This window comes from Haemaphysalis longicornis, unplaced genomic scaffold (genome assembly GCF_048455015.1).
Source record: "Haemaphysalis longicornis isolate Haplotype H1 unplaced genomic scaffold, Haemaphysalis longicornis Haplotype H1 scaffold_76, whole genome shotgun sequence".
NCBI lineage: Eukaryota > Metazoa > Arthropoda > Arachnida > Ixodida > Ixodidae > Haemaphysalis > Haemaphysalis longicornis.
The window spans coordinates 928,599-955,525 of record NW_027526436.1 but is presented as its reverse complement, the minus strand read 5'-3'; the positions used below and the strand labels follow the sequence as shown (position 1 = coordinate 955,525).

Here is a 26,927-nt window from a genome sequence, read left to right as displayed (position 1 = left end):
TTCAGCTCGGTTAACGAGCTGATAGCTGCAGGGAAGGCGGTGTCCCTCAAGGCTCCTTCCCGCGTTGGTGCTTTCAGGGAGCAGTTGCCGGGTGTACCTCTTCCACCGGAGCCTGTTGTTACCCGATGGGGAACTTTACTGAAGGCAGTGGAACAGTACAACCAACACTTAAATGAGGCTGTTGTTAGCAGTCCTGCAGAAGACGAGAGTGTCGCCGTGAGAAGGGCCCAGAAGGTTCTCCATGATGGTACACTTCCATGTGACTTGGCCCATTTGTGCGCCCATTTCACGTTCTTGGCAACAACAATACAGAAACTTGAAAGTCCGGGCACCACGCTGACTCAAAATATTCAGCTGATTTTGGACGCCCAGGAAAGGTCCACTAGTGCTCCCAGGGGACCTGTTGCTGACAGAGCTAGAGAGAAGCTTAAGTCTGTCTTCGACAGAAATCCCGGATTTTCTACGCTGAAGGAACTGTCCGAGGTTTTGAGCGGCGGACATACCGCGATTCCAGATGGAATCAAAACATCCAACGTGCCTAAGTATAAGAACGCTCCGCAAACTTCAGTGGATGTGGAGCGTTATTTTTCTGTGTACAAGCAGATATTGACTGACAAAAGGCACAACTTCAAGCCCGAAAACCTGGAGATTGTGCTTGTTTGCAACTGCTTCCACAGCCTTTCGCACAGTGTTGCGCCGCCCTAGATATTTTGAAAGCGGGACCTTTGAGTGTTTTATGAAGAAAATAAAATTGCATTTTCGATATCCCGATGTTTGTATCCTGTGTTTACTCAAAGCCGAAAAATTGCACTGAAATACGCCACCTGAGTAAATATTATTCGAGTGTATATATGCCTATAAGGTAGTACTTAGCGCCTATATATGCCTAAATTACGATTTTGAGCGCTTACAGTAGGAGCCTAAAACCCGTTTTTTAGTGACTATACTTCCGACCTCTAATCATGAGTATATCACATGTATTTTATGCCAACAACCTCACCACATCGACCGGAGATCCACCCGGATCTCCGGGAAACCAAGAAGACACCACTACCCATTTGCAAACCTGCCTTCTCACATGTGCCCCATCAAAATTCGTCCTCGTCGCCCTACTGGCCCTTGACACGGAGAAAGCCTGCCAAACCCATCCTGGACTCGACAGTGGCAATCAATGGCCAGCCGGTCCTTACTGTGCAAACCCCCTGAGTTTTAGGTATACGTTGCTACTCTGGGTGCCCCTGCTTCTGAGATTTCAACATGTCAACTCTCCAATACAATCAACCGCTTTTACACCCGTCGCCAATGCTCCAATAAGGTGATACCTGTCGAATACTACAAGCAATGCTCTTGAGCCGCATCACCTAGGAACTTTATATTTGGCCTTGAACCCTCAAGAGATTTCAAAGATAGACGTTCTCACCCGCAAGGCTTATAAATCTGCTCTCCGACTGCGACTCTGACTCCGACCTCCACCGAACGACTAGCGCAACTAGGCCTGCATATCACACTTTCGAAGCTCAAAGGAGCATACACCAAAAGCCAGTTACAACGCCTACGACTCAAAGCAACCAGAGGACAAGTACACAGCTAGCTAGGATATTCTTTCCCTCGAACGGTGGACACTCTACACCACTAATCGGGTGGTCATGAAACCGTCATACACGTTCTCCCAATACCAAGGCACATGCACCCCATTTACAACTCAGGTCATCGACAACATCCCATATACCTCCATTACACAAAAATACGCCAAAGACCAAGACGCCTAATATACTGACTCCGCCCGATATTTGGCTCGCATTACACACGCGGCTGTGGCCATTCAAACCGATGGTGTAACTCAATATCTTTCTAACCGCATCCATCACCACAGCCGAAGAATAAAATTTCTCCCTGGCAATGACATACCCCTTTTCCCCCTGCACTACCGCACTTGCATATTTGCAGGCGGGTTGTCGGCGCTTTGCTTCGGGGGGTATCACTACTGTAACAGCAACCACGCCCTCTCAGCGGCCCGAGCTACCCCAGACTCGCATCGTATACGGATCCCGGCTCATACACCCCTTCCTGGGAACGAGCTGGCGCATGCCACCGCCGGTGTCCCCGGCCACCGGGTATTCCAAGAAGGGGAAGACGACGCACCGCTCGGCGAATCTCCACCCCTACACCACCTTCTTAAAACCTACGCGGATGTCTTCAGCCCCTGCAGAGCCTCTCTCCTGCCGCTATCCCTCTCTACCTCTTCCTCTTTACGGTGGATGCAGGTATCTGCAGAAGCGCTCCTACTACCATCACCACAATTTCGTAGATGCTCACCAACAACCAACCTCTACGACAGCCCTTTAAGCCTTTCTCTTTGAAAGTGCGGTTTTTGCTGCTATTGTGATGGGAGAAGCGGGCGAGAAAAGCTGTTTGGAGGTGTGCGCTTTTGGAACCACCAGTGAGGCTTTACGGGAAAGGATGAAGCCTCGCTTCCGCCGCATGTCTTCCTACCGTGATGAAGCAAAGTGCTATAAATTGTTACGTACATCTTTTTAGTGTTAGTGTCCGCAGCTCTCAAGGCCTGCCACGGTAAAGCGCCTGAAGAAGTCGCGGAGAACTCGAAGGCCGAAATCAAATAACGCCGACTGACCGCGGAAAACTCCATGGCTGATTTTTACGCTCGCAATTTTACAGATGCCGTGAGTAAGGATGTGTGGCGGATTTTAAAGACAGAGAAGTAAAGAAGAGGAGAGATCCGTCGGGCCGGTGACGCATTCAGCAAATAATCACGCAAAGACACCTGCGTTCAATGATCGTTCGTCTCATTTGACAAAAGTGTTTCGTATGGCATGACTCGTACATAAATTGATTTTCACAATCTGATTAAATGAATCATCCTTCTCACGTGTCAGGCGTTGATTTCAGGCAACCTGCATGCTGATGAATATCCGTGTATTTTGGGATGCCCTGGCCGCAGCTGGGTATCCGAAACTTCGGGCCCTCTTCAGCAGACCTTGCTAAATCTCAGAGACCGGGCTGGTCAGGCACGCGGCACCTGCTTGTACGAAAAGGTGATCTTGGGATGGAGATCGAGTGTTTTTGTACTCCCATACGTGACAGTACAGGGGACCAGGTAACATACAGGAATTACAGGTTTAGATGTAAGGGCGAAGTCAACAAAATGGAGGAAGCTGCTATAGGGAGGGAATTATTCTGTAGTATGCTGAGGGTAGTAGAGTTTGTTTCTCATCAGTTTCCGGTGTGGTGCCGGGTAATTTCTGCTTTCTTCACCGCAATGGCCAAAACGTCGGAGTACTGAAGGAGTGGTTCCATCTTAGGAGCAGTAGGAGGAGTCCCGAGCGTCATCTTGCGTCGAAACATCCTTGGACCAAAGGAACGGGGAGGCATGAACCACTTTTGATAGTCCAACTTGGGAACCACCGTAGTTACCCGGACCCCCGAAGTGTGTGACGTAGCCACCACAGCAGTACGTGTTGACAATGTGGACTGAGTTACTCCGCTTGCGTGACTCGTGCCATCTGTGGCAGCTTGCGGAATTTTCTGTTTTTCTCAATCAAAAGTACACTGGAATGTGTAGACGAGGACTCTGTGGTTGAGGCCATTGAAACGTGGCTATCGGCGCCGCTTAAGCAGAGAGCGCGAGATGGTCTGTTTTTTCTTTTTTCGTTGGAAATTTTTCTTGCCCCTTTGGATACCCTTTTTACCCAGGGTGTTTTTTATTTGTTTTCGCAGAAGCTGTGCAACTCCCGCTTGCAAACAACAGAACGCCGATATTCTCGGTTATGTACGCATGTTTCGCCTCGCCGAACCCAAAAAGGCCATGCCAAGAAATTTGATGGCAAGAGACCTGCCACGGTTCACAAAAATGGGGTATAAAAGTATGTGAAAATGGCGCCTGCGCATTATCGCATATGCTGAACGGCTTTTTCATGAAACATTGCGACATTCCTGTCGGCCCTTCCCCAACAGGCCAAATGTATCTTCGTGCGACTTCTGTACTTCAAAAAAGTGACGTCACCTTCGACAAGCGTGTAAGTTGACCAGCAAAGTGCTAAAACATGATGCGACACTACAGCTGCTTGCGGCTTTACAAATTGATTGCAGTACATTCTAAGCAGTGAACTGAAGGCTGAGCTCCTAATGTTGCCCTTTGAAGTGGAGTAAAAGGGCCTTGCTTTCAATACAAGAATTTTTTTTTGGCGGATACTGCCGTCTGCTTGTATTTGAGGATGCGAAAGCGTGGGTGTTTTGTCGTAGACGTAAAGTCAGTCCATGTTGACACAGCGAAGAGTAGAGGCGTTTGGGGGAGGCCGTTGCACGAATGTTAGGCGAAACGTCAGGCCGGCGCATACACGCGTTCGCAACCGTTATGCTTGAGCACAAGTGCATTCCCAGCCAAAGGTACAAAACAAAACAGGTCGTTTTTGCCGGACGGTGCCTTCCGGGGCGCAAACATGCACCGCCTCCTACGATGAACTCTGGTTTTCATCCTTGCCATCTTTTACCACAATAAAGTAGGAACCTTGTAGTTCTAGCTGTGCTCTTGTGAAACATTGTTGCAAGAAAAGAAATGTAGAAAAAACCAAGGAAACCTTAATCCCTTTTAAGTTGCAAATGCAATGCATTAATGCCAACTGGGCGTTTAGATATGCGGTATTGGGGGGAGCCTATAGTTTGCAGGGAGCTGAGGTTAGAAGAAAGCAGCCGCAGTGGAGACATGGGGCATAGCCGTGCGCCGTGGCTCGCTGGGCACTGCTGTGCCACTGGGTCACATTGCAGAGGCTTCGAGCTTGGTGCAGGATTAGCTAAAACCACGTGTCCTATGTCATTATCGTTTTCGTTCCGTCTTTCGCTTGTTCTCTTTCTACCACTAAGTGCCTTTGTGAATCACCTTTTTAGGCCTGCACCTACGCTTACCGTTAAAAGTCCCTAACAATCACAGGAACAGAGAATCAGTGTAACAGTAAACAGGAAACAGCGTAAGGATTACTGGGCTCAGTTGCCAACACTTATGCACATTTTGGATTGTTTCCAAACAAAAATGCTACTCTAGAAACTCATTTTGTGGCATTCATAGTAAGCAAGCTATGGCCAAAGTCTTTAAAAGCACTGCACCATGGTTGCTCGTCAGCATCAAAAAAGAACAAACGCCTATATTTTTCTCATATGAATAAATACTAAAACCATGTACGATGTTTATTACAAATATTTACAAAAGTGCAGAAGCGAGATGTGACGTCACGACATCGGCTTGTAAGGCGGGAGAATTCCTTTCAAAGAAATCTGCAAAGCGCAAAAGGAAACAATGGTTTAGAAATACAAAAAAAAGTTTAGCCACAACAAGGTAAACATACAAAAGAACAATTAAGTGCCTTTTTGATCGCAGCTAGACCAATTTTATTTGGGAAAACCTCCGTTCAAGGCCAGTGACCACCTTTCACTGTAGTAAGTGAGAGGCACGGCATTTTGAACATTTTACCACTTCCTGCATTGTTCTGTCAGTTGAATACCCATCAGAAACCATGCTTATGATTACAATGTAGTATATTTGGGCACCGCAAGACAGAAGTTGTTCGAAGTCATTGGGAAAGCTATCCTCCTTTAGCGGACTTAGTTAAGCTGATGATGATGATTTTCTCACCCCACACATTTTCATTGTTTTTCATTGCAAAATGAAAATATAACGCTTTGTTACTTGAATGTAATTTGCTGCTTCAAGATGCTACTATACAATTTCGGCATTACGATAACCTTCGTGTAAAAAAGACTAAATTGTAAAGAGAAGGTTGAGGCCAGTTTTTTAAAATCTAGAATGATGAATTTGAGGCCCACTAATAGATTTCCCTTGGGAGAATCAACATATTCCACGGTTACCATTATCCCCATTCATTGATAATCACCACTGCTGCACTGCTGATAAGTGTTGAAACATTCATGATTGCCGTATTAAAACCTGCGATTATAGTCGCGAATTAAAAGCTGCTGATCTGAAGCGGTTGTGGTCACTAATTGCTTCTTGTCCATGCCGCATTTTTGACGGCTCCGCGACGACTACGCTACATTTCGATGTTAGTGGATTCTATCAATTAATTAGTTTTTTTAAGCAGACGTGGCTTAGTACAAGTCTAACCACTGCTTGTACACTATTACTAATTCTAAGGCCCCGTTTAAATGTTTAACGGTTGAGTTGGCTGGTTATCAGATATCTGCATAGGGAGCATGATTCTACATTTTGTTATGAAAAAAACGTACTCGGAATGTTCTGGATGCGAGTCTTCAGGTTCTGGTTCAACAATAGACGGTGGTTCCGGAATGGCTCCGATGAACTGGAAAAAAAGAAAAAAAAACACATTGCTACAACTGTTGGCAACGTAGGTTGGAAATATGCCCCTCCTTCTGTAGGCAAATATTACTTTAACATCGTTGTTTCGTTAACAGTTTAACCGTAATATGGGCCTGTGAAAGCAGAAGAAACTCCCGTATTTCATACGTTTGAGTAATAAATCGTAGAAAACATTAGTGGTGTTCTGGAGGTCCACGATAAAAACAGATACAGCACAACCCGCCACTGCAAAATACAGTTCCTCAATCAGTTCCTCATCATATGGTAACATTTTAAAGTGTTCACCACCCCGTACAAATTTCCCCCAAAAAGGGTTGGCCGTAATCAAAAGGGCTACGAAATTATTACAGCCAGTACGCAACGCGCCAGTGTTATTCTTTTTCAAGTACCACATGGTTCACTTTGCCTACTCCGATGGCGAAAGATAATCTTGTTCTTGATAGCACCAGACGACGTACCGACATATACATAAAAGTTTCTGTACTAATAAAATTCCCGTAGGCTTCTGTGCCTTTTAAAGCTTCGGCCACTGGAAGCTTCTCAAACTCTATTTTCTCACGTGGTGCTTCAGCGCTTAATATTTATTTCATATTTATTGATTTATATTTATTTCGCATATTGAAAACCAACTTTCGCTCAACATTACAATATTGCTTACATCACTTTACTGAGAAGCTCCATAAAAAAACTCCGTGGTTTTGGGCCCTGTTCTGAGGGTTAGAATACCTGGAGGTAAAAATGTTTGAGGGGCTTTTCATGGTAATACGCACCTTGTTCGGGTGTTGCGCTGCCTGGACGGCATCAAAAACGGACGGAAAGAATGCGTCCGAACCCAGGAAGCTCACAGCATCAGCTTTGCGCAGGAAGTCAAAGACGCTGTCTGCATAAACAAGAAAAAGCAGGTTTGTTAGACCTAGCCAAAAATCGGTGCTTCTCTTCCTGGCCCCCAGATATCGGCCGGAAAGTAGCTGAAGTGCCCACAGTCTATAGAACTTCAACCTGTTTTCCAAGAAATATTCTCTTTACCCAGCGTATTAAAAAGCTCTTGCCTTAGCGACGTAGTGATACCAAAAAAACCATCGCTTTTGTCGCACTGTCGCATGATTTATTTTTATTGGTATTGTAACGTCATTGTTTCTCAAAGTTTATTAGCTGACAAATCTTCGTTTCCCACCTCATTCTGAAATGCAAAAATTAGAGCACCTCGAGTCGTCTACACTTGCGCTTCCCGCGGGCCGTTCATTTCTTAGCAAACATCCTCCGTATTACAAAATGAAGTGGGCTGCTGCACTATACCCCCCTCCCACTCGTATTAAAGTGGGTCACGGAATTGTTGTACCATTAGGTGAACGCATCGGTGTTCGCGATTGGATGCCAGTTCTGGGTAACTTTAAGGAGAGCAGAGACATTTTAATAGCTCCTTAAAAATATATCCAAACTAATGAGGGGAGGAGAAAATATTACTGGAAGCTTATCTAAGCGTATTATTTGGTTGTTGTCCGACTGCTGGGAAGTTTTCCGTGGTTGAGGGCAAAGACACAGCCTTAGTTGGTTATTGATAATACATACAAGCGGTGTTCACTGTGCAGTAGGGAATTGTTCTGCTGCGCAGTATGATGTGGGTTCGATTTCGGCTGCGCGCCTATTTCGTGAAGGGAGGAAGCAACAATGCCCGTATCGGAGTTGCAGTGCAGGCTAAAAATGACCAGATGGTCTATATTATTCCTCTGTCCTTCGCTACGGTCGGCGTCGTGGCGACAGGTGTAGCGTTGGTACGTAAACGACGAAATTTGAAAATTGTTGTAATCGCCATCTTTAGGTTAGTTACATTTGACAGGCTAATCAGGGGCACATACAGCAAACTGTGATAATAATGACTAGGTGAATATTTTGCGAAAATAATGATAATAACCCTGGTTGCGATGGCTGTCTGTTTAAGGGAGTGCAGAAATGTTTCTGCGTTAACCCAAAAAGATGTTCGCATAAACCCATACAGGTAAATAAAACGTGTAACATATCACGCGTCCCTGTATTGAAATTTGATCTATACATGTTTCACACTGAAATCTAGGACGGTGTATTTGGACACTATCCCGTTATTTCTTCAATTGGACTCACTAAGCACCTCGCATAGGTTTTCGCATTATGACGATGGAAAGAATAGTGAAAGCTCAACAATGGCAGCGGTTTGAAAAATGAGCGCATAATGGGAATTTTATTTGGCATAAAGATATGCTTCCAGGAACTGAGCAAGGCTACTTACCAGAACAGGCAGCGATGAACAACTTCACATCCACGGAGTCATATTCTCGTTTGAGCTGAAACAAAAACAACACAGCGGACGTTCATCAGTACACGCTAACTTGACTTGTCAAACGGGCGGCAAAAAAACGGCGGCTTTAGATTTTTTTTAATTACGTGTGGCGATAATCTTGTAAAGGCTCAGAAGCTAAGGCGTTGCGCTGCTGAGCACGGGGTCACGGGTTCGATTCCCGGCCGCTGAGGCCGCTTATCTGATGGAGGCGAAAAGCAAACGAGATTTCGGCGCACGTTGAAAATCCCTAGGTGGTCAAAATTAATCTGGAGCCGCCAACTACGGAGCGCCTCATCGCCTGCGTTGCGTCGGCGCGTTAAACCCTTCAACCAAATCAATGTAAAGGCTGGGGACGAAGGGCTAAATAGTTACTTTTTTTTGTTAGGTGGAGTAAAACTAAAATTTTCACTACAGCGGATATATAATTCATTCTGAATATGGCAGATAGCTGGTAGGGAGTGCTTGCCAATGAACCTATATTTGAAAATGAAAAGCATGAAGATATTGTTTTCATTTTTGCGATTTATTAGCATTTTGTTAGGGCAGCCGCCACGGTTACGGTGTGAAATGGGGAGCTGTTACACTGGCAAAATTTCCATTTAAACTGCACAGCTTCTCCAGTGGCTAAGAAATCGTACCGCTCCGCGGAAGGTTGTGAGATAGGTTCTGAATTGTCGGGGATAATGGTGGAGACAAGTTGCAAAACTCTGGCATGTATAATACTCCCGTGCATGTTAAAAATCTAACTTATCCTCATTTGTATCTCTCCAGTATTCTCTGATAATCTGCGTTTAACTGGAATTCGAACTTGCTAAGATTTTATGTATACTACGGTTCTTACGGAAACCAACCGCGTAGTGCAGCGAAGTGCATGTATTCGAAAATAGAACGACGTCCGCCATGTCTTGCGGGGTGCCAGCCACATGCGACAGAAAAGGTTCCTCGTTCTTTCAACTATCAATTCCTTTTACATGATTAATACCGCAACCCGAAATGCATTTCGTAATGCTGCTGCAGGCTTTGTTGAGTGCCATTGCCTCATATGAAGTTTTTAACGTTCGCTTGATCTCAGTATAATCTACTGTCATAGTTTGATTGCCGGTGGTACTGCAGTTGATAGATTTACTGCATTCATTTGGTCAAATGGCAAGTTGCAAGTGTCTCGATATTATCCCAATAAAATACAGCGTTTTATCCTTCGGCGCTATATATAACCTTTTGGAAGTGGCGACTACAAATGAACATTGCCAATAATGGCGTCCGGCCCTGCATTGACAAATTGTATACTAATGCGTTAGCATTCTTACGCTGCTTCCCCGTTTCACCTGTTCACCGAATTTACGTTTTGATTTTGGCATAGAAGAACCACGTTTAATAACCCAAACAGTGCCTTTATCTTAGTATTTTTCCTTCTTAAAGTTTACCGCTACAGGGGCAAGATTCAACAGATGTTTGCAAATTCATAACTACTCGCGATCTTTTTTTCGTCCTGGGACACACGACGGTTGCCAAATTTCCAATTGCACTACTTTTTTGTTCGCTGATATTTTTAGTTCTTAATTTTTTATAATAAACTGCATTTACACTATTCAAATATTAAATGTTTCAACTTTCCACGTATGCATTTGTGGAGGTGCATCGTACAGGTAGGGGTAATTGACAAATAATGCTCACGAATTCGAATCGACAACCCTCAGCGTTTTCGCCCAGCTATGCTGGATACATTACTTGGGGGCGTGGCAAGGAAGGGCTACAAGATATGTTGGGGAAGCAGCGTATAACCGCGAATGGGAGGAGTGCTACGCCCAGTCGTGACAAAGGCACATGCAGACATGTACAAACGCATTTCTAAGTGGCCTCCGCAACGTAACCAGCCTTAAAACGCTGCTTGACCACAGGAAGAGTCGCGTTCATGAGCTCGGGTTACCTGCTTGAGCAGGGCAATGCTAGATCCGTCCATGAAGGAGACACGGGAGAAGTCCAGCACAATGTGAGACGGGAGTGCGAGCATCTCGGCAACACAGCTGTTGGACGACTTGAGCGAGCAAAGATCGGTGGCCACGCTGCAGTTCAGGGAGGCGTTCTTCGACTCGGCGCCAAGCATAGGCGAGTCCTGCCGTAAGACACGTGAACACAAACGCAGAAGTTATGTAGATACATTGAATAAAAACCCTGAAAACCTCAAGTCACGAGTTTCAAAACTAGGATGTACAGTACTCTTTGTTTATGCGTACTTCCTGGTTATGGGAGAGGCATTAGGTAAATGCTGTCATATCTCCATTGTATTCGTTAAGTAGTTAGCCATGCATAGCTCTTTTTATGGGATATTTTATTGGCCTTGCAATCTATAATCGCATACTTCATCACCTATACTTAAAGAAGCTACTGAGACATTTGTGCTAGTCGAAAGACCAACAACGCTTGGTCACTTGTTTCCATGGCCTCTGGCTTAGCCACTTCGATCTTTCTAAGGAGCTTTGCGAAGGGCACTATGCAGAGACGCCGATTTAAAGGAAGCTGTATTGTGAAGAGAAATTACTTATACTTCGTCATTTGTTCTCTGTTCACAGGAAAAGGGTTGTTTGTATCCGGGTGCCGTGCTCCTATTTTATGGAATGCATATGCACTTGAGCTCATTCGTTTCTGGTGACAGAAAATGTTGAGCATCACTGTTGCTTTGCTAGTAAAAGTTACTTTGCTACAAAATTACACTATTGTGCTTGCATGGTCGGGCCTTTTTTGTTGTATAAAAGTTTTTCCTTCAGGTGGTGGTAATCAGAACGACAAAAAACGATACTGCGGCCGATAAAGTATATTCAAACGCACCAGCTCTGGCTGTGTTCTAATGATAATTGGCCACGTATGCGCCTGTTACTTGGACAGTGTGGTTAAGCTAACTTTTTACATTGGGACACGGTTTCAAGCTTCTCGCGCTATTCCGTTAGGAAGAAAAAGGTGTCAACGTGTGTAGTTACAGTGGCCAGAAAAAAGCGGTGCGCTGCAAGTAATCCGAGCCAATTCTAACAAGCAGACCCTGTGACAGCAGGAACCTCGAAAGGAAATGAGTTTATGACTCGCAACTAGCTATTTTGTTTATATGAAACAAAAACTGGAAAAATATGTGAAAGTTCAACCCGCAAAATAAATACATGGGAGCGGAAACGCTACCGCTAGTGCTCTTACCTTGACTAGGTTGGCGAGATTGCAAGTGGATCCCTTTTGAGCTCGTTTCCGCGCTTTCAATACATCCCTGTTTCAGGAACACAAACCAAGGTACTTCGTTATTGTCCTGACATGACCACGTTTAAAGGGCGATAAGGTAATTCTCTTAAAAAGCTCTTGATACTACAGGAGTTTGTGGTGTTTAACATCGTAATGAACGTTTTATCCCATCCAGGTACCAAAGGTCTACTTCACAGCATCCCTTGTCACATACCAGAGTATCTAAGTCGAATTTTTACGCAAGCATGTGCTAATTACCGCGATTTTTTTATATGTTGGACACCCCTGCGAAGCTATAACGTCTTTTGTTAGGCTATTCCGCGACAACTAAGAAATTAAGTAATAATCATTGTGGCAATTGTGTGAATAGATTTCAAGAAGGAATTTCTTTTGACCTGTGATATAATAAATTGAATGCGTTTTTACTTTAAGCAAAAATGAGTATGGCTGCTGATTTAACGCAGAAGTACTGAAAAGGCAATAGCAGTATGACTATTTATAAGTCAAGACAATCAGTAACATTGTTTTTAGTGTCATATCCAGGCAGACAAAAGTTCATGTTTCCGGCCTCCTCTACGCAAAATATGGATGCGAAGTTTTTAAGGGTGATGTTTATGAAATATCATTCATAGGAACACTTTAGGTTTTTCATTTCGATTAGTGATGGGAAGGAAGAAAAAGGCGGGAAAGTTTAGTGTTACGAATCGTTCACCTGACAGTAAAGCCAATCTTCTTGTTCAGTTGCTCCTTGAAGTACTCCGTGTTAGCAAAGTGAACCGGTCCACCAAAGTGGAAGATCTTGATCTTGGGAATCTCATCAACCTGTATCGAATAAAACAGCGCAGTTCTAGATATGCACCGGAAAAGCACATTGCACCATGAAGGGACGTCGCTAGCCAAAGCAACATTGAATGAAAGCTTATCGCATAAAGCAATTATCTCTGTTCACCTTTATAATTGAATCTGAATTGCTTGAAATCTTTTTTTTCTAACATTCGACTTCCGACTGCCAAACGAAATAAAAAGTGCTGCCTCTGTCGTATCACGTCTCTAATAAGTTCAATAGTTCAAAATTACAGTCAGTGCACCAACACAAATATAATAAAAATCTCTGAAATTTCAAGTTATTTATGGGGATAAAATCTGTGGCTAGTGTACAATTCATCAAATGAAAAAAACGTTTTCGTATAGGTTTGTCTCTTACCATTTGATACTTCTTGATAGGTACGAAAAATTCAGTGTCAGCCACAGCACCAAGCAGGAAGGTCTTTGGTCTGAAATTCAGAAATGAGCATAGGTGGTTTCTTTAAATATCTTAATATCCACTCATTAACATACGGAAGTGTTTTTTGTAATCCGTAAAATTGTCCGGTTCTATTTTACATTCTTCGGAATGCACACAACCTAACTAAAAAGCATTTAAATTGCCAAGCAACATAAATAAAGCTGCCTGTATTTTGGTGGTGGTTACTCAATCTGTTTTGTAACACAATTAATGTTTTTTGTCAGGGTAGATACCAAATCATAAATAAAAAGCGGCTGCGGCTTAAACATTAATAGTTTTTTTCTCTTACAAAGAACGTAAGAACACATATGTGCCCAGAACATTTGGATGAAACTGTGACTTTTTTTATTCATTGAAAGATGTTCATTTCATGCTGAGCCAATTAGCAGCCATGCTAAGTAATTGATGAAAAAAGGAGCGACAAAAGAGAGTTGATGCTATAACTCTTTCTTGTGCAGAAAGTTTGAAAGCCGAAATTTTGTGGCATAGTACTTAATTGTGAAATTGCTAGTTTTCTTTCTAGATCATCTATGTGCTACACATTTCCTACACGTGTACGCCAAATAATATTTTTGGAGAGAAAGTGTACAGTATGGCTACACTAATGGCCACTCACCAAAACATCGGTAGAAAAAAAATTGCGGTAGCGCAACTGCCTATTTCATAAAAATGAAAACCGCTTAAGAGCGCTAGGGACATTGCTTGGGCACTCTTCAAGAACAAAGGAAAGATTCAGTTCCTACATTGTTAACAATACATAGAGCACTGACCTCTGAATCTTGTAGATAAGGGTGAGCAGTGAGAACCCAACGCCAATTGCCAGGCCAGTGATGACGTCAAAGATGACAGTGGCACCAAAGGACACCATCCACACTTGCTGCAAAATCGAAATGACTTTATAAATACATTGCAACGAGAAAGGAAGCTGCCTCAATAAAATTATGACAGCTTCCATTATGGAATTGAGACTTTAACTACTGCAGATTCATTTGTGGGTGCGTAAAATGCGCTAATTGATATTCTTGCCTTGAAAACAACCGTTCCAATTATTATTACCACATCGAATTTAAGCAAAACTAAGAAAGTGCTCTTATTTTCAGAACCAAACCCGTTGTAATCCGCTCGGTAGAGGGGTACTATGGAGCATTAGAAAGTGTGTTGCTTTACTAAGTTTGTTTAAGCATTTACATGCATGCATATTTTATATTACCGAGCTTAGAAAGGGCAGAAAAAATTAGAGTAACCAGATGCACGCCATGCACAAACTTCAATATATGGCCATAAAAATGTGAATGTGGAATCGAGCTCACAATATCAAGACTACATTTTAGCCAAGAAACCCAAAATTATTTACAGGCTGAAAATGAGTACGTACCCCGTCAATTTTCGAAATATCCCAGTAGCGTTTGAAGTCCTGGACTTGCATGACAATCTTCTTCAATGAAGTCACAATGATAGCAGCCAAGACGCACTAGAAGGTCCAGAAAAACGGAACGGGATCAAAAGATTTAAAATACTGCTGGACTGAATAGAAACATTCCTAGTGCTGAGTTAAATAATTGACACAGAAACGCTTACGCAGTGCTAAGAATTTTTACAAAATTAGGGCGTTCAGTAGTTTACAGATTTCAACACATGTAGTTATGTATTTTAAAGGATGTTATGTTTTAAATACTTTCCAAAAGCATTATCGCAAAAACATTTTACAGTGTGCTTCAGCGATTGTATTTGAAAATAGCCAATGCAGCCTTCACGCACAACGAAAATTTGGTTTCAGTGAACAACAATTTAAAATGTCTGTTTCTTGCCAGAAAGTGCGAAAACACAATTGCTCAGAAAATAAAACCAATGCAAACAACTTTTGTGATATTCTAAGCTATTTGTACATTTTTGCAGAACTTTGTACTTATTATGTAACAATGTGATCATTCTTGGGATCTGGGTACGGTGTCGGTACATTTTCTCGTAAAGTATCAGCACTAGATAACGGAGTTGGTACGCGAAGCCGCGACTTACGATAGGCAGCTCTTCCAGGTAATGGCCGAGGAACAGAACCATGAGGACGATGATGAAGATGTTGACCACACTCACAATCTGGACGAAGGAAATAGAAAGTTTTCCAACATTATTTTGATGTGTAAAAACTTGCAACTGTAAGCTACCTCACAGCTAAAGCCAAAACACTTCCGGTGAACTCAAAAATGCGCTGAATTTTTATGAACTAAAAAAATATTCTTCTTTGAACAAGGTAGAAGTTGCTGAGGTAAATGCCATAATTTTATTTCGGTTTTTTAGGCCGCTATAACGCATAAAAACAAAGAGTGAATTGCATCAACACCATCTGATGAAACTGGACATACGGTAAGAGCATTATCTCTAGCAACATATTAAGGAACTTGCTCTGTGGGAAGTTGCAATTTCAAATATTTTTTCACCGCTACGTGTTCTGCTCAAGGTGATACGTGCATGTATTCACAACTCAACGGCGAGCTCTACGAAATTATTTTTGCATTGAAGCTTCTTCCAGAATGTCTTTTGCTTAGCACCCAAAATCACAAAAGTGCCCAGCCGGTCGCGCGGTTCGTGGCGTTGTCACACGACAGAGTCATACGTCTATTTGAAAACACCTAGCTTAAAGAGCATGTGTAAGAAGTAATGAAAACAAAATACAGATTTGCCTAATTAGGAAAAGATAGCTCTTGATAATTCGCTCAGACCTATTAAAGCCACGAACTACGTTTTGAAACAAAAAAAGCTCGAAAACTGTTGAAACATTTTAGAATTTCGCGCCGCAGCGTATAAGGAGTGACATAATAGAGGGAACACTCAAAACATAGTTGTCATTACGTTCAGTCTTTGTTAGGATTCAAGTGATATAATCAAGCAGAAGTTCAGGCCTCAGCGCCATCACAGTCATGTTTTTAGGGGTAGCTTTGGATGGCAGCAGCCATTCACACAAACTTCCTGTGACGTAACATGGACCCGGCGGGAAATTGTCTAATGAGTCGTACCTTCCTAATCTGTTTTCCCTGAAAGTAGTAATATTTGTGTAATGTTTCCATTAAAATTAGCATCAATATTGTTGGAAGAAATCAGCACTTTTACTGCGCAAATCTGGTTCTTTTTTTCATGGCCCTTTTAAAAAGTGTTCTTCAATATTTTTTTTCTGTAGTACTGGGTACCGTTTGTACTCTTAACATTTCGGAAAGAGCTATTTTATGGGCGGTGACATTTAGGAGATTGTGCCGTACCTGTGTCTTGCCACCGGCGCCCTCTTGGACGGCACTTCGGGGCACTGACGCAGCAATGGGGAAGCAGGAGAAGAAAGACGAAAACACGTGACTCGCTCCGAGGGCGAGGAACTCCTGTAGTTGTAAGAAGATAGACACAGTGTTTAGAACGACGCGTGCACGAATGCAAAGTTTTCACAAACAAAAATTCAACAATTGAACACCTGGAACCGAATTTTGATTGATTGATTGTGGGGTTTAACGCGCCGACGCAACGCAGGCGATGAGGCGCGCCGTAGTGGAGGGCTCCGGATTAATTTCGACCACCTGGGAATCTTTATCGTGCGCCGAAATCTCGTGCACACGGGCGTTTTTGCTTTTCGCCTCCATCAGAAAAGCGGCCGCCGCGGCCGGGAATCGAACCCGCGACCTCGTGCTCAGCAGCGCAACGCCTTAGCCACTGAGCCACCGCGGCGGGTGAACCGAATCTTTAACAAGTAAGAACATGCCTGCATCGTCAAAGTGATGCGAGAACCAACTGTAGTTTTACCGGTGATGAAATTTCAAACGCATAACATTGCGAAAATTGAGGAATAGTGATCCTAACAATCAGAGCCGTTGCGACGCAACCATCTGATTTCACATGGTGTTTTGTCGAAAACTGACAGATATCCAATAAATAGGGGGCTTAAAAGCATTACCACAAAAGGTATTTTGAGACGCTTAAAGGAGTACTGACACGAAATTTCAAAGCTGAGATAACTATGTAAAATGCTTCCTTTTTATCAGGAGATATCTCCCAGCAAGTTTCAACAGCAACCGTTCAGCGAAACATATTTAAAATCCATTTCAATCTTCGCCCCCACGAGAAAGCCTAGAGCGGGCCGACGTGGCATCATCTGCTACGTGCACCAAACGGCCGACGTCGGGGCTCCCGTGACGAAGCCGACGCGCTGTCTGTGGTTGGCGCGCGCTGATCGGGCGTGTGTACACGTCATGGTTTTGGGACTGATGTCATGCTGCCCGGGCCTGTGGGGACGGCGAAGACCTCGGCCGGTCTGGGCGCGCGCGTGCGCTCGCTCGCGCGCGCTTCCAGAGAGGCAGCGATACGGCAAGAATGGTGACGCCATGTGATACATGCTGTCATGGCGGCCGCTCGGCGTTTTTTTGTCGAAACCGAAACTGGCACGAATAAACGACGCCGTAAATGAATGTTTACGCTGCGCTCGACCGTCTAATCTGTCACTCTATGATTAGTGGGCTGGTAGGCACGCATAGCAGTGAAAAAAACGTAACATAAAATTTTCGTGTCAGTACTCCTTTAACGTGGTTGGCAGAAATTAAAAGAAGTGGTGCAAAGTACCCGAAACAGCCCTAGGTGTCCAATATGTCCTGCCGTGCTAAAGAGTTATGATATTTCAAACTTCGGTTTTCGACAGCCCCACCAGCCAAAGGTATTAAATTGATATCTCACCGTTCGGTTAAACGCAAGGAAACTACGTGAGTAAAGGTAGACTGTAGACAGTATATAAACGCGCTGTCACCTACGCTTTATTTTACACTCAGAGTGAACATAAGACCACATAAACACCGTTTGCGTTTGCCCTCTTTCTTCCTTCCAATTCTTTCTGGGTAGATGCCTGGCGATTACACTAACCATGCAATGTAACCCGCATTGACACTCTAGATTGGATATTACTGCTTACAAAATCGCCTTCTATAACTGTCAAGTGTTTAAACAAACCTGGCAATAACTGCTGTAGGTTGAATATCAGCAAAAGGGGTCGAAAACTACTTTTTGCCCTCATATTCGCATTTTGTTAGTTTTCTTGTTTCATGCAGCCCCTTGCAATAAAATCATTAGGCACTTGCAAGATTTGGTCATCCTTCATTTAAATAGTAAATTATTAAGCATAATTAGTGCATCTTGTTTGAAGCAACTGAAATGTGTAGTTGACAGTACATGAAAAGTACTTGATGAGTCATAAGTTGGCAGATGTCTAACTCCCGAAGTCCTACTTAATATATCATAAGAGGGATTGCGTATCTGCGTACCTAAATCATTCATTTCTTGGAATTACGGTAACTTCATTCAGTCCAGTGCCGAACTATGAATTGTGGCTGGCCTTTTCCGAAATGTTGGCACCAGGGTTGATGCGGATGTAGTTGGATGTGATTCTGTTCTCAGGTGCATTTTTCTATTTATCTAAGTAAACCTTTTTGTAAACGAAGTGGCTGAAATGCATCCCGTTCTTGTCTTAAGTAACATGGTGACGCCAAAATGTTAACATCGAGTGGCCGCCTAACCTTGCCACCATACAGACTAGGCAGTCAATAGAGTTTTGGCACAAGCTATTTATTAAGTGTGCAATGGTACCTGGTTAGCGTCGACGGCATAGCCATGCTTTTGGCCGAAGATTCTGCCCAAGGAGAGGGTGATGGCGAAGCTGACAATGGCCAGAGCGAAAGACTCGGGAAGGATGCTCGCAATCAACGACGTGTTGAAGCTCGGGAGAGTGGGTTCCGGCAACCTGCAAAGCAGCGCAACGGATTGAGGAATAGGGTCTATTTTCCTTGGGGCATACAAACAGTAGCATCTAAGAGTAGTAGTACTTACAGTAGTAGGGCGTAGAAGTAGTATCTTATACGTGTACATATCTTAGAACAGTACGGTGAAGTGCCTTATGTCGTTACATGTGTTAGGGTAGACGCGAGGGTGACGCTTGACTCAGAAGCCTCAGTCAATGATTTTCCTTTATCTGAGCATTCGGTTGTTTATTTAAGATATGAAAAAAACTCGCTTTAAACTACCCCATTTACCAAATGGTTTTCTTACGAGATTTTCTGAATAACCCTAATCGCAACACAAAAACACAAATTCGTGTGAGGTAAAACTTAATCATGGTGGATGAAATACTTCTGTAGCTGACAGGATATGCCCCCGTTCCCATGTAGCAGCAATGCTAAAGCAGGGCTCACACGATATATATGACAGGGCAGGAATGCGCACCCCTCTTTTGTATTTTAGGTTTATAAATTGCAAGTTGCCCTATTTGCACCGGAAAAAAACGCCAAAAAGGCAAATTATCTCAAGAGATAGTGTATACAAAACAAAGATATGGAGGCACCGTGCTATGGTGTAGCAATGTAGAAACCTTTTCTAGATATATGGTATGAACACGTACTGCTACATCACGTATACGCGAACAATGAGCGAGGCCTTCACACTTCGGTTGCCTCACATTGAACGGAAAGAGTATTTGTTTGGTTTAAGGACCATTACTTAATACTTACGCATGCACCCATTATACCCAATTGTTGGGGATACGATGACCAAGGCCGCTAGATGAAAAGGAGGTCCTTTCCATCAAGCGGCCATGCGATGACAATTTAAAACCTGTTTTATGGTAATAGTGTAGACCGCTCAGGGCTTGGGATATTGCATTGAGGAATCAAATACTAACTTTTCCGGAATCGTTCCAACCACTTCGACGCCGTAGTTTTCCCTCAGGTTCAAGAAGTGAGATGCCACGGTGAAAAGCACCACCTTAGAAAAAAGAAAGGACAAATGCATTTAGGCAAGTGTTTCAGCCAATTATTTATATTGATACATGTACCGTGGTGTTTAAAGTACGGGCCACCATTGCTCTCATGTTACGATCTTGCGAAGGTGCTGTTTGTTTACTCATCCAGTAGGTGTCGAGCATACAAGCAGAGATTAGGGTAACGCACCACGGAGGCTTTTTTAAAGGGATCTGCACACGCATATTTTATACTATCGCGGATGCGCAACAGTTTTTCCTGCAGGTTACTTTTCTGACAGATCCTACTCAGGCTATAAAACAAAAGCGAGTGCAAGGGAACAGATGTCTTTTTCTGTAACTGGTGTAAACTAAGAAAATTTTACTAACATACCGATGTAGTGCGTGAGGCGTTCAGACGAGTTCTGAGCAAAACCACTTATATAACATGGGTATGCAAAAAATACAGTTCCCCACCCTCCTCATTTGGGTAAATGCGGAAATTTGCCGAACTGCTTTTTTCATAACGCCTTGAAACTAAAAGCGCTTCTGATGCCTTGAATGCGGCCACATCCAAATCACCCAAACTTAACTGCTCGCAGGAGACACGATCCGCATGTGCCATGTTTTTATTTAATGAAACCGTTTACATTTCCGCCCTCCACGCATCTTTACACAGAATAGCACATAATTATCCTTAATTGTAAGCTCAGGAACAGGCTCACAATTTTCTGGCACGATAAAAACAAAACAAATTGAATGAGCGGGCAATTATTGCAGGCGCCACAACGAAGGAAGCAGTGTCGTACTTACGACGGTGAGTTCGATGGGTAGCGGGATTCCGAACCTGCGGATGACGGGGGGATCGAGGAATAGCTTCACCACCATGATGACTACGATTGCGACAAAGGCCACCAGTGTCGTCTGCCATGCCACTTCATGGATATGCTCGAAGAAGGCGTACAACGTCTGTGAAACGAGTGTAGAGGAAATTTTTGACCATTCTAGTTTAGTGTTTTTTCTTCCCATTTTGCGAAAAAGATTGGCACTGTCTACGAAAGATCTCGCACATCAAAAAAACCAACGGGGAAGCATAAAAATGAAAAATTCACAGAGGTTGCATTACTAGAAGCTGTGAGCCATTGCTGAGTTCTCTTGAGCTCAAAAATTACGCTTGAAGGATGAAAGAGCAGTTCTCGGCTGCCTAGTGGGACAGGAGTACTGCCTGTGAACCGATGCTGCATATATTCCGCTTAAGCATCCGTGCTGGTGGTAACGTGTAATGATCGAGATTGAACACGTCTAGCGTGGTTTTATGTAACCTCAAAATTTGCAAAAACTCAATTTACATCAAATGAAAGTGTTTGTTTTATTTTATGTAGTTTTGCGAATCCAAAAAGAACAAATGAATAAAATACGCGATTTTCCTCCTTTAACTTTGTCAAAAGTACTGCCTAGCACACTAAACAATCAACATAATAAAGGAAGGAGAGAAAAGCCACGGAGGCGCTATGGCAACGGAGAACGTCAGGTGCTATTAAGCATTTCTGTCAGCTGGCCTTTCTCTGAGCCTCGTGGCACAGTGTTCGGGAGTTGCACTATTGAGCGCATGAAGACCATCAGTTTGATTGCTAGGGCATCTGTTTTTTTTATTGGTGCAAAGAACAAAAAGCACTCATGTGCAGTGACTCGGGAGACATCTTAATTCGGCCATAGACTTCCCGTGCTGCGTTCCTCATAGGTCTCGTGCATCCTCGGCGTGTAAAGTCGTATTTAACCTCCAACTAGTTACCATTTTTTCCTATTTTTGTTTTCAGCTGCTCAAAACATGCAAAAAATCCAACTAACCGAAGCTTCGCACTCGAAGTTATAAAACGTCGTTTTCATTTCAACTCTTAGGCGCACGGCAGCTTTTGCACGGTTTGTCTACTCCAGCAGCTCTGCGTAGAATGGCTAAGATTGAAAGATGTTTATATGACTGCCCCGACTTCCTCACAGCCCAAGACTGGCACCATGTCCCTTGCAAAATGAAGAATACCATGTGCTCACCTTGTATATGGTGAACATTCCACTCATGTGAGGCACGTGGTTGCCGAAGATGGATCCCAGCTGGCTGATGACCACCTGCACGGCCACGCCCGTGGCGAAGCCGTTGACCATCTGCTCCGACAGGAACACGTTCAGCGTGCCCAGGCTGAGAAAGCCGAACGCCAGCTGCGGTAAACGGAAGTAAAGATACTGAGATACTGAGGATGAGAGGTTCCCCGGTGAAGCGTACAAAGCTCGAGAAGAAATTTGGCTCACACCAGTGCTTGCCAATGACACAGTGAGACTGACTGATAATGCGGATTTATGAAATTAGTTGAAGGTTGGAGGTTTATCCAGCATTAGTTTACATTTTCAGTGGTAGGAATTGGTTCGTGGCTCACCAAAACCACACGCAGTGGTTTTGGTGAGCGGCGTGAAAAGTGTAGGTCAATGGGTAAGGTGGGCGACAGCGACAAGCGAAAACAATCCATACACTGCCGCCGGGGCCCTCGGTCGCGGTCGCTGGCGACATAGAACTGCGGTTTGGTGCACTGTATTGATATTTTTGCTTCTCGCTGTCACCCGTACTACCTGTTGACTGTACTGATTGACTTACGCTTTTCACGTCACACACCCATCGCCGCGTGGATTTACCCTTGCATTGAATGTATTCTGTGATGAAGCTGCAATGCAGAAAACCCATGAGGACTCCTACCAGCTCTTTTTTTTTTGTATTCCTCCGATATTTTGAATGAAACGGCAGACCCGTAAATTCGAAAGAATCGCTTACGTAGTTTTAGCACACGGAACACGTGGCTCATCCGCAAGTAACGTATTGTATAAAAAACGTATTTCATCCCAAATTTTTGTCTATTTTTTTGTCACAATGTTACCCTTCGAAATTTTTATCAAGGGTACTTTCTTCATCCAGCTTGCCAGAATAGAGTGTTGATGGAAATTCCAGGTGGTCTTTGCTGAAGGGGATGCTGTCAATAAAGGAGCAATCAGCAGAGCTCGCTCATGATAAGTAGCTTGCAGAACGTTCGTGTATGTGTAAAAACTGAATATGATTAATCTTGCACGCTGCCGGATCTGCACCCAAAATAGGTTTTCTGGGGCGGGGGAGGGGGGATGTTTGGTTACTGGTTAAAAACGAACAGCCTAGAGACCTGCTTGTGCGCCACCCTTCAGGTGAGCAGTCGGGATTGGCTTCTGCAGCTAATCCACGACACCAACACTGTGCCGAGATGAATCATTGGGTTTATGAAAGAAACTCTCACCTGTATAATGCCGATGGTGAAGCACAGTGCCGACGTGACCTGCGTCACCGTATAAGGCCCCGCGTGCGTGGCGTTGTGTATGGCGACCATGGACCCGTGGGTGCCCCCGAAGTCGCCCTGTATGAGCTCCCTTACCACGCCGCCCGTCATCATGGACATGATGGCGTCGGCACCTGCGTTGGAGGGTACAGGAAGCGTAAACGTACAATCTATACCCGCTGTACACGACAGCACCCCGCTGTGCATGACAGTATGCGCGAATGCCTATTATCCGCATTACCTCAAAGTTGGAGGTCAGTACGAATTTAAGCTAGTCGTCCCCTGAGAGTGCAAAAAACGGCGACAGCGGATGGAACACACCGCTTTTGCTTTGTCTACTTTTGGTTAAACCGTTCTTGCGCTCCTTATTTTAACATCGTTTAGAGCAGGGGTAATTACAATGCAACGTTTCCAGGGAGCGTGAGATGGCAAAAAGACACAACCTAAACTTAGTTATAAACACCGATTTAATAAATGGCTACCACAAATGACAATATTACAGCAGCTCTATGTGCAATTCCGCCAGTGCAAATAAAGGGTAACTTTGGACTTTGTTCTGCGGTTTACGTTTTCCAGGGAAGATTGCTGTAAGATACATCGTTATTTATGCTCAGACTTACTCTAAAAAATCCTTGTTGGAGAGGGGTGTGAAATGAAAGCTGAGCAGACGCTAAATACCAGTCGTAATGACGGGAAGTAGAAGTAGTAAGCGTGCAGCGCCAACAGAAGTACTCACCAACGGATGCTTGCCTGACTGTACCCAGGATGATGTAGATCATCATCGGGAACATGGCATTGTAGAGGGCGAAGACTGGTGGTACCGATGCCAGGAGTGTGTATCCCAAACCTGTTTGAAATAGGGGATGTGGGTGAGCTCGAACTTTTATGTCTTCAAGAACAAAGATAAAATCCCCGGCCAAACACGTAAAGTCACCTGCTCTTAGAAGCCTACACAACAACGCCTTTTGTATGCAGAAAAACACTGAACAGCAGAAACTGAACAGAAATCCCGACTTCGATCTTCTAAGACTATATAAGGCTACTATTAGAGATAAGGGTTCTGGTAAAATCCACAAGCACATAAATTACAATAGCGAGTTTTAGCTGACCGTTTGCCACGGTCCGCTCAGCTACGGCAGCCAGCGGGAGCGCCATTGCGCATGTGTGGCGCGCTTGGCCGCGAACGAAGGGGGGGGGGGGGGGGAGGGGGGGGGAGGGGCGGGGTCAAATTCCTACCCTTCATAGTAGCGCACGTGTACATTTAATTTGTTTTCGAACTGACATTCCATTGAACAGTAAAATAGAGGATACTGCATTTCTCGGTCGACCAAATACAAGCGTAAAAAATACAAGCGTTCAGGAAACGGTAGGAACTAAGGAAAACTTCGTACAGCAACAGCACGTGCCAAGGAGAATAGTACGTTTCCGGACAAACCATAATTTGTCATATAACGAGTTCGCCTCCTCCGTTCCGGCTGTCACTTGCTTCCGTTAAAATGGGAAACAAAGAGCAATGATGGAAATTTAAAGAACATGCCAAAAGTAAAACAAAATAGCTGCCTCCCACTGCGATCTGAACTACTGCGGACTACTGAATTTTCGTCGCTATTCTATGCGTAATTGTCCTTGTTTTGTGTGTTCGCTAACATCGGCATTTTGTGCTGCGTTTCGCAGTTGAACGTTTCATAGAACGTACTTAAATTTGACTGCCCGCTCGCTTAGGCGTACACCGTATGAGTGGCAGACCATTCGAAAGTAAAAAAATACTGCGCAGGTGTTACGTACTCCTTACATTTGTACGCAGCACAGTAATGTATCTCGACTGATGAAAAAAAAAAACCTTTCACGTGAATGTGATTGCTGTGCAAACGCGCTGGAGAGTGATATTGTAAAAGGTTCGTGTGCGCTCATCTTCCACGGCGATGTTACCGAGTGCCCTTGTGCGTACATTCCGAAATATACTCCAAAATGTGCGACTCAGAACGCCTAAACTACCAGTAATCACACGATCACTCCTGTAGGTCAGATATTCCACTTTCACAAAAACTATCATTCTGCTTCTTGTGGTTCTAATCAACGGTATAGAAAGCAGCAGTATAACGCTAGGCCCGTTCTGCCATCAAGACTTTTGCCAACTCTCTGTATCCCGGGCGCCTATTGCTGTGAGAATAATGAAAATGCTTTTGTACAAACGAAAATCCTAATCATAACATCACTACGTGTACGAACGTAGGGAGGACACGTATTCGAAATATTTCCCGGCATAAGTGCATTGAGTCCGGTAGGGTTAATTTCGGCTGTTCCGAACGCGTGCCGGAGCCCCGATGAATAATACAAATCGATGAGTGCTTTCACGGCCACAACATGGTCTGACTCACGGTGAAACACTGATCTGACTCACGGTGCTGTTGAGGTGATGAAAAAATAACGAAAATGCCAAATTTTACCAGTAAGACAGTTTTGTTTTATTTTCAGGAGCATAATATTGGCAATAGGAGTTTTAAAACAAGCAATCTGAGGCCGGCCGTCAGCCGCAAAGACAGAGAAAAAAAAAACAGCTGTAAAGCCCGTTGTAATGTTAATTGTCTACAGCATGTCCGCTACGATATAAAACCGTAGCCTTGCAAGATTTCATTGCGATCACAAGCGCAGAAGTATGAAAAATCAAGAATAGAAAACAATTGTACGTTATTGCCGTTGCTATTTGGTCTTGGCTATGATCGCGTCCGATAGTTTCAGCTGCCTTTCGCGGAAATGGCGTGGTTCTTCCTGTCACTTTTTCACACAGTGCGGGTGCAGGCCAGGTGTGCGAATTTTATTATCTCTCAAGTAACGAACGCAGTTGCTATTTTTGATCTGAGAAACATAGCTAAGAAAGTTCCTCGCAGAGCACTTTCGTTGGGTTCGCTTCTTGATATATTTCTCCAACCGCTCCCGCGGTGCCAGCATTTCGATTCGGCTCAGTTGGACCTTTGAGCGGTATAGGTAGGCTGTACCCTATTCAGTAGATAGGTATAGTTATTTTCGATACATGACCCGCTACTAGTCGACGTATGTGGTTTCCTCGTGCAATCACGGACCCACGCCCACTGAAGCTAACAGAAACATAAACAATAATTTACGCGATTACTTTCGGTATGAAAATGTGGCGCAGTTTTAGGGGACCATGAAGACAAAACACAAGTATGGTTCATTCTAAAGACTACTTTGCGTCGATATATAAATTATACCAGTTTTATCGCAAATTTCCAAACAATCGCGCCTTTGAAGAAAACACAAGAAACACTGGCGTCTATTCAGCCACTTCCGGTGATTTAGCTATGACGTCACATAATCTTGCTTCTGCGACTGCAGACCGGTCACTTGAACCACAGCCAAGAAACATTACTGAGCGATTGTAGTAGTGCCTTTAGTTCCGTTTGATGGTATTGCTTGAATTATAACTATGTTTATAGTGCAGGCCCATATTACGTCACTCCTGCCTATATTGCGTCACTGTGGCGCGAAATTTGAGTTTCTCAATATTCCTTGCGCTTTTCCGGTTGAAGACGCCTTTCGTGACTGGAATGGCGCTGACTGCGTTACAAAAGCGTTACCTCTTTCAAGGTGAACGCATTTGCCTTTTGCATCGACGGCACATTTAGCTGGGGTTTTTATTGGGC

At 43.9% G+C, this 26,927-nt stretch overlaps 1 protein-coding gene across 3 annotated transcripts in view; it reads right to left on the bottom strand.

Annotated features, from left to right (window-relative positions):
- Window positions 1–5,160: 5,160 nt before the first annotated feature.
- LOC144148097 (prestin-like) overlaps window positions 5,161–26,927 on the bottom strand; it is a 246,147-nt gene continuing 224,380 nt past the window's right edge. For all 3 annotated transcript variants that reach the window (XM_077679686.1, XM_077679684.1, XM_077679685.1), the window contains 18 exons: window positions 24,002–24,112; window positions 23,227–23,399; window positions 21,968–22,132; window positions 20,732–20,887; window positions 19,862–19,944; window positions 18,775–18,928; window positions 16,419–16,532; window positions 15,184–15,261; window positions 14,543–14,638; window positions 13,938–14,044; window positions 13,087–13,156; window positions 12,595–12,704; window positions 11,844–11,910; window positions 10,588–10,773; window positions 8,610–8,664; window positions 7,117–7,226; window positions 6,256–6,329; window positions 5,161–5,286 (listed from right to left, as the gene is read on the bottom strand). In XM_077679686.1, the coding sequence (XP_077535812.1) occupies window positions 5,277–5,286; window positions 6,256–6,329; window positions 7,117–7,226; window positions 8,610–8,664; window positions 10,588–10,773; window positions 11,844–11,910; window positions 12,595–12,704; window positions 13,087–13,156; window positions 13,938–14,044; window positions 14,543–14,638; window positions 15,184–15,261; window positions 16,419–16,532; window positions 18,775–18,928; window positions 19,862–19,944; window positions 20,732–20,887; window positions 21,968–22,132; window positions 23,227–23,399; window positions 24,002–24,112 (1,919 nt within the window). In that variant the 3' untranslated portion in view covers window positions 5,161–5,276. The remainder of the gene's footprint in view (window positions 5,287–6,255; window positions 6,330–7,116; window positions 7,227–8,609; window positions 8,665–10,587; window positions 10,774–11,843; window positions 11,911–12,594; window positions 12,705–13,086; window positions 13,157–13,937; window positions 14,045–14,542; window positions 14,639–15,183; window positions 15,262–16,418; window positions 16,533–18,774; window positions 18,929–19,861; window positions 19,945–20,731; window positions 20,888–21,967; window positions 22,133–23,226; window positions 23,400–24,001; window positions 24,113–26,927) is intronic.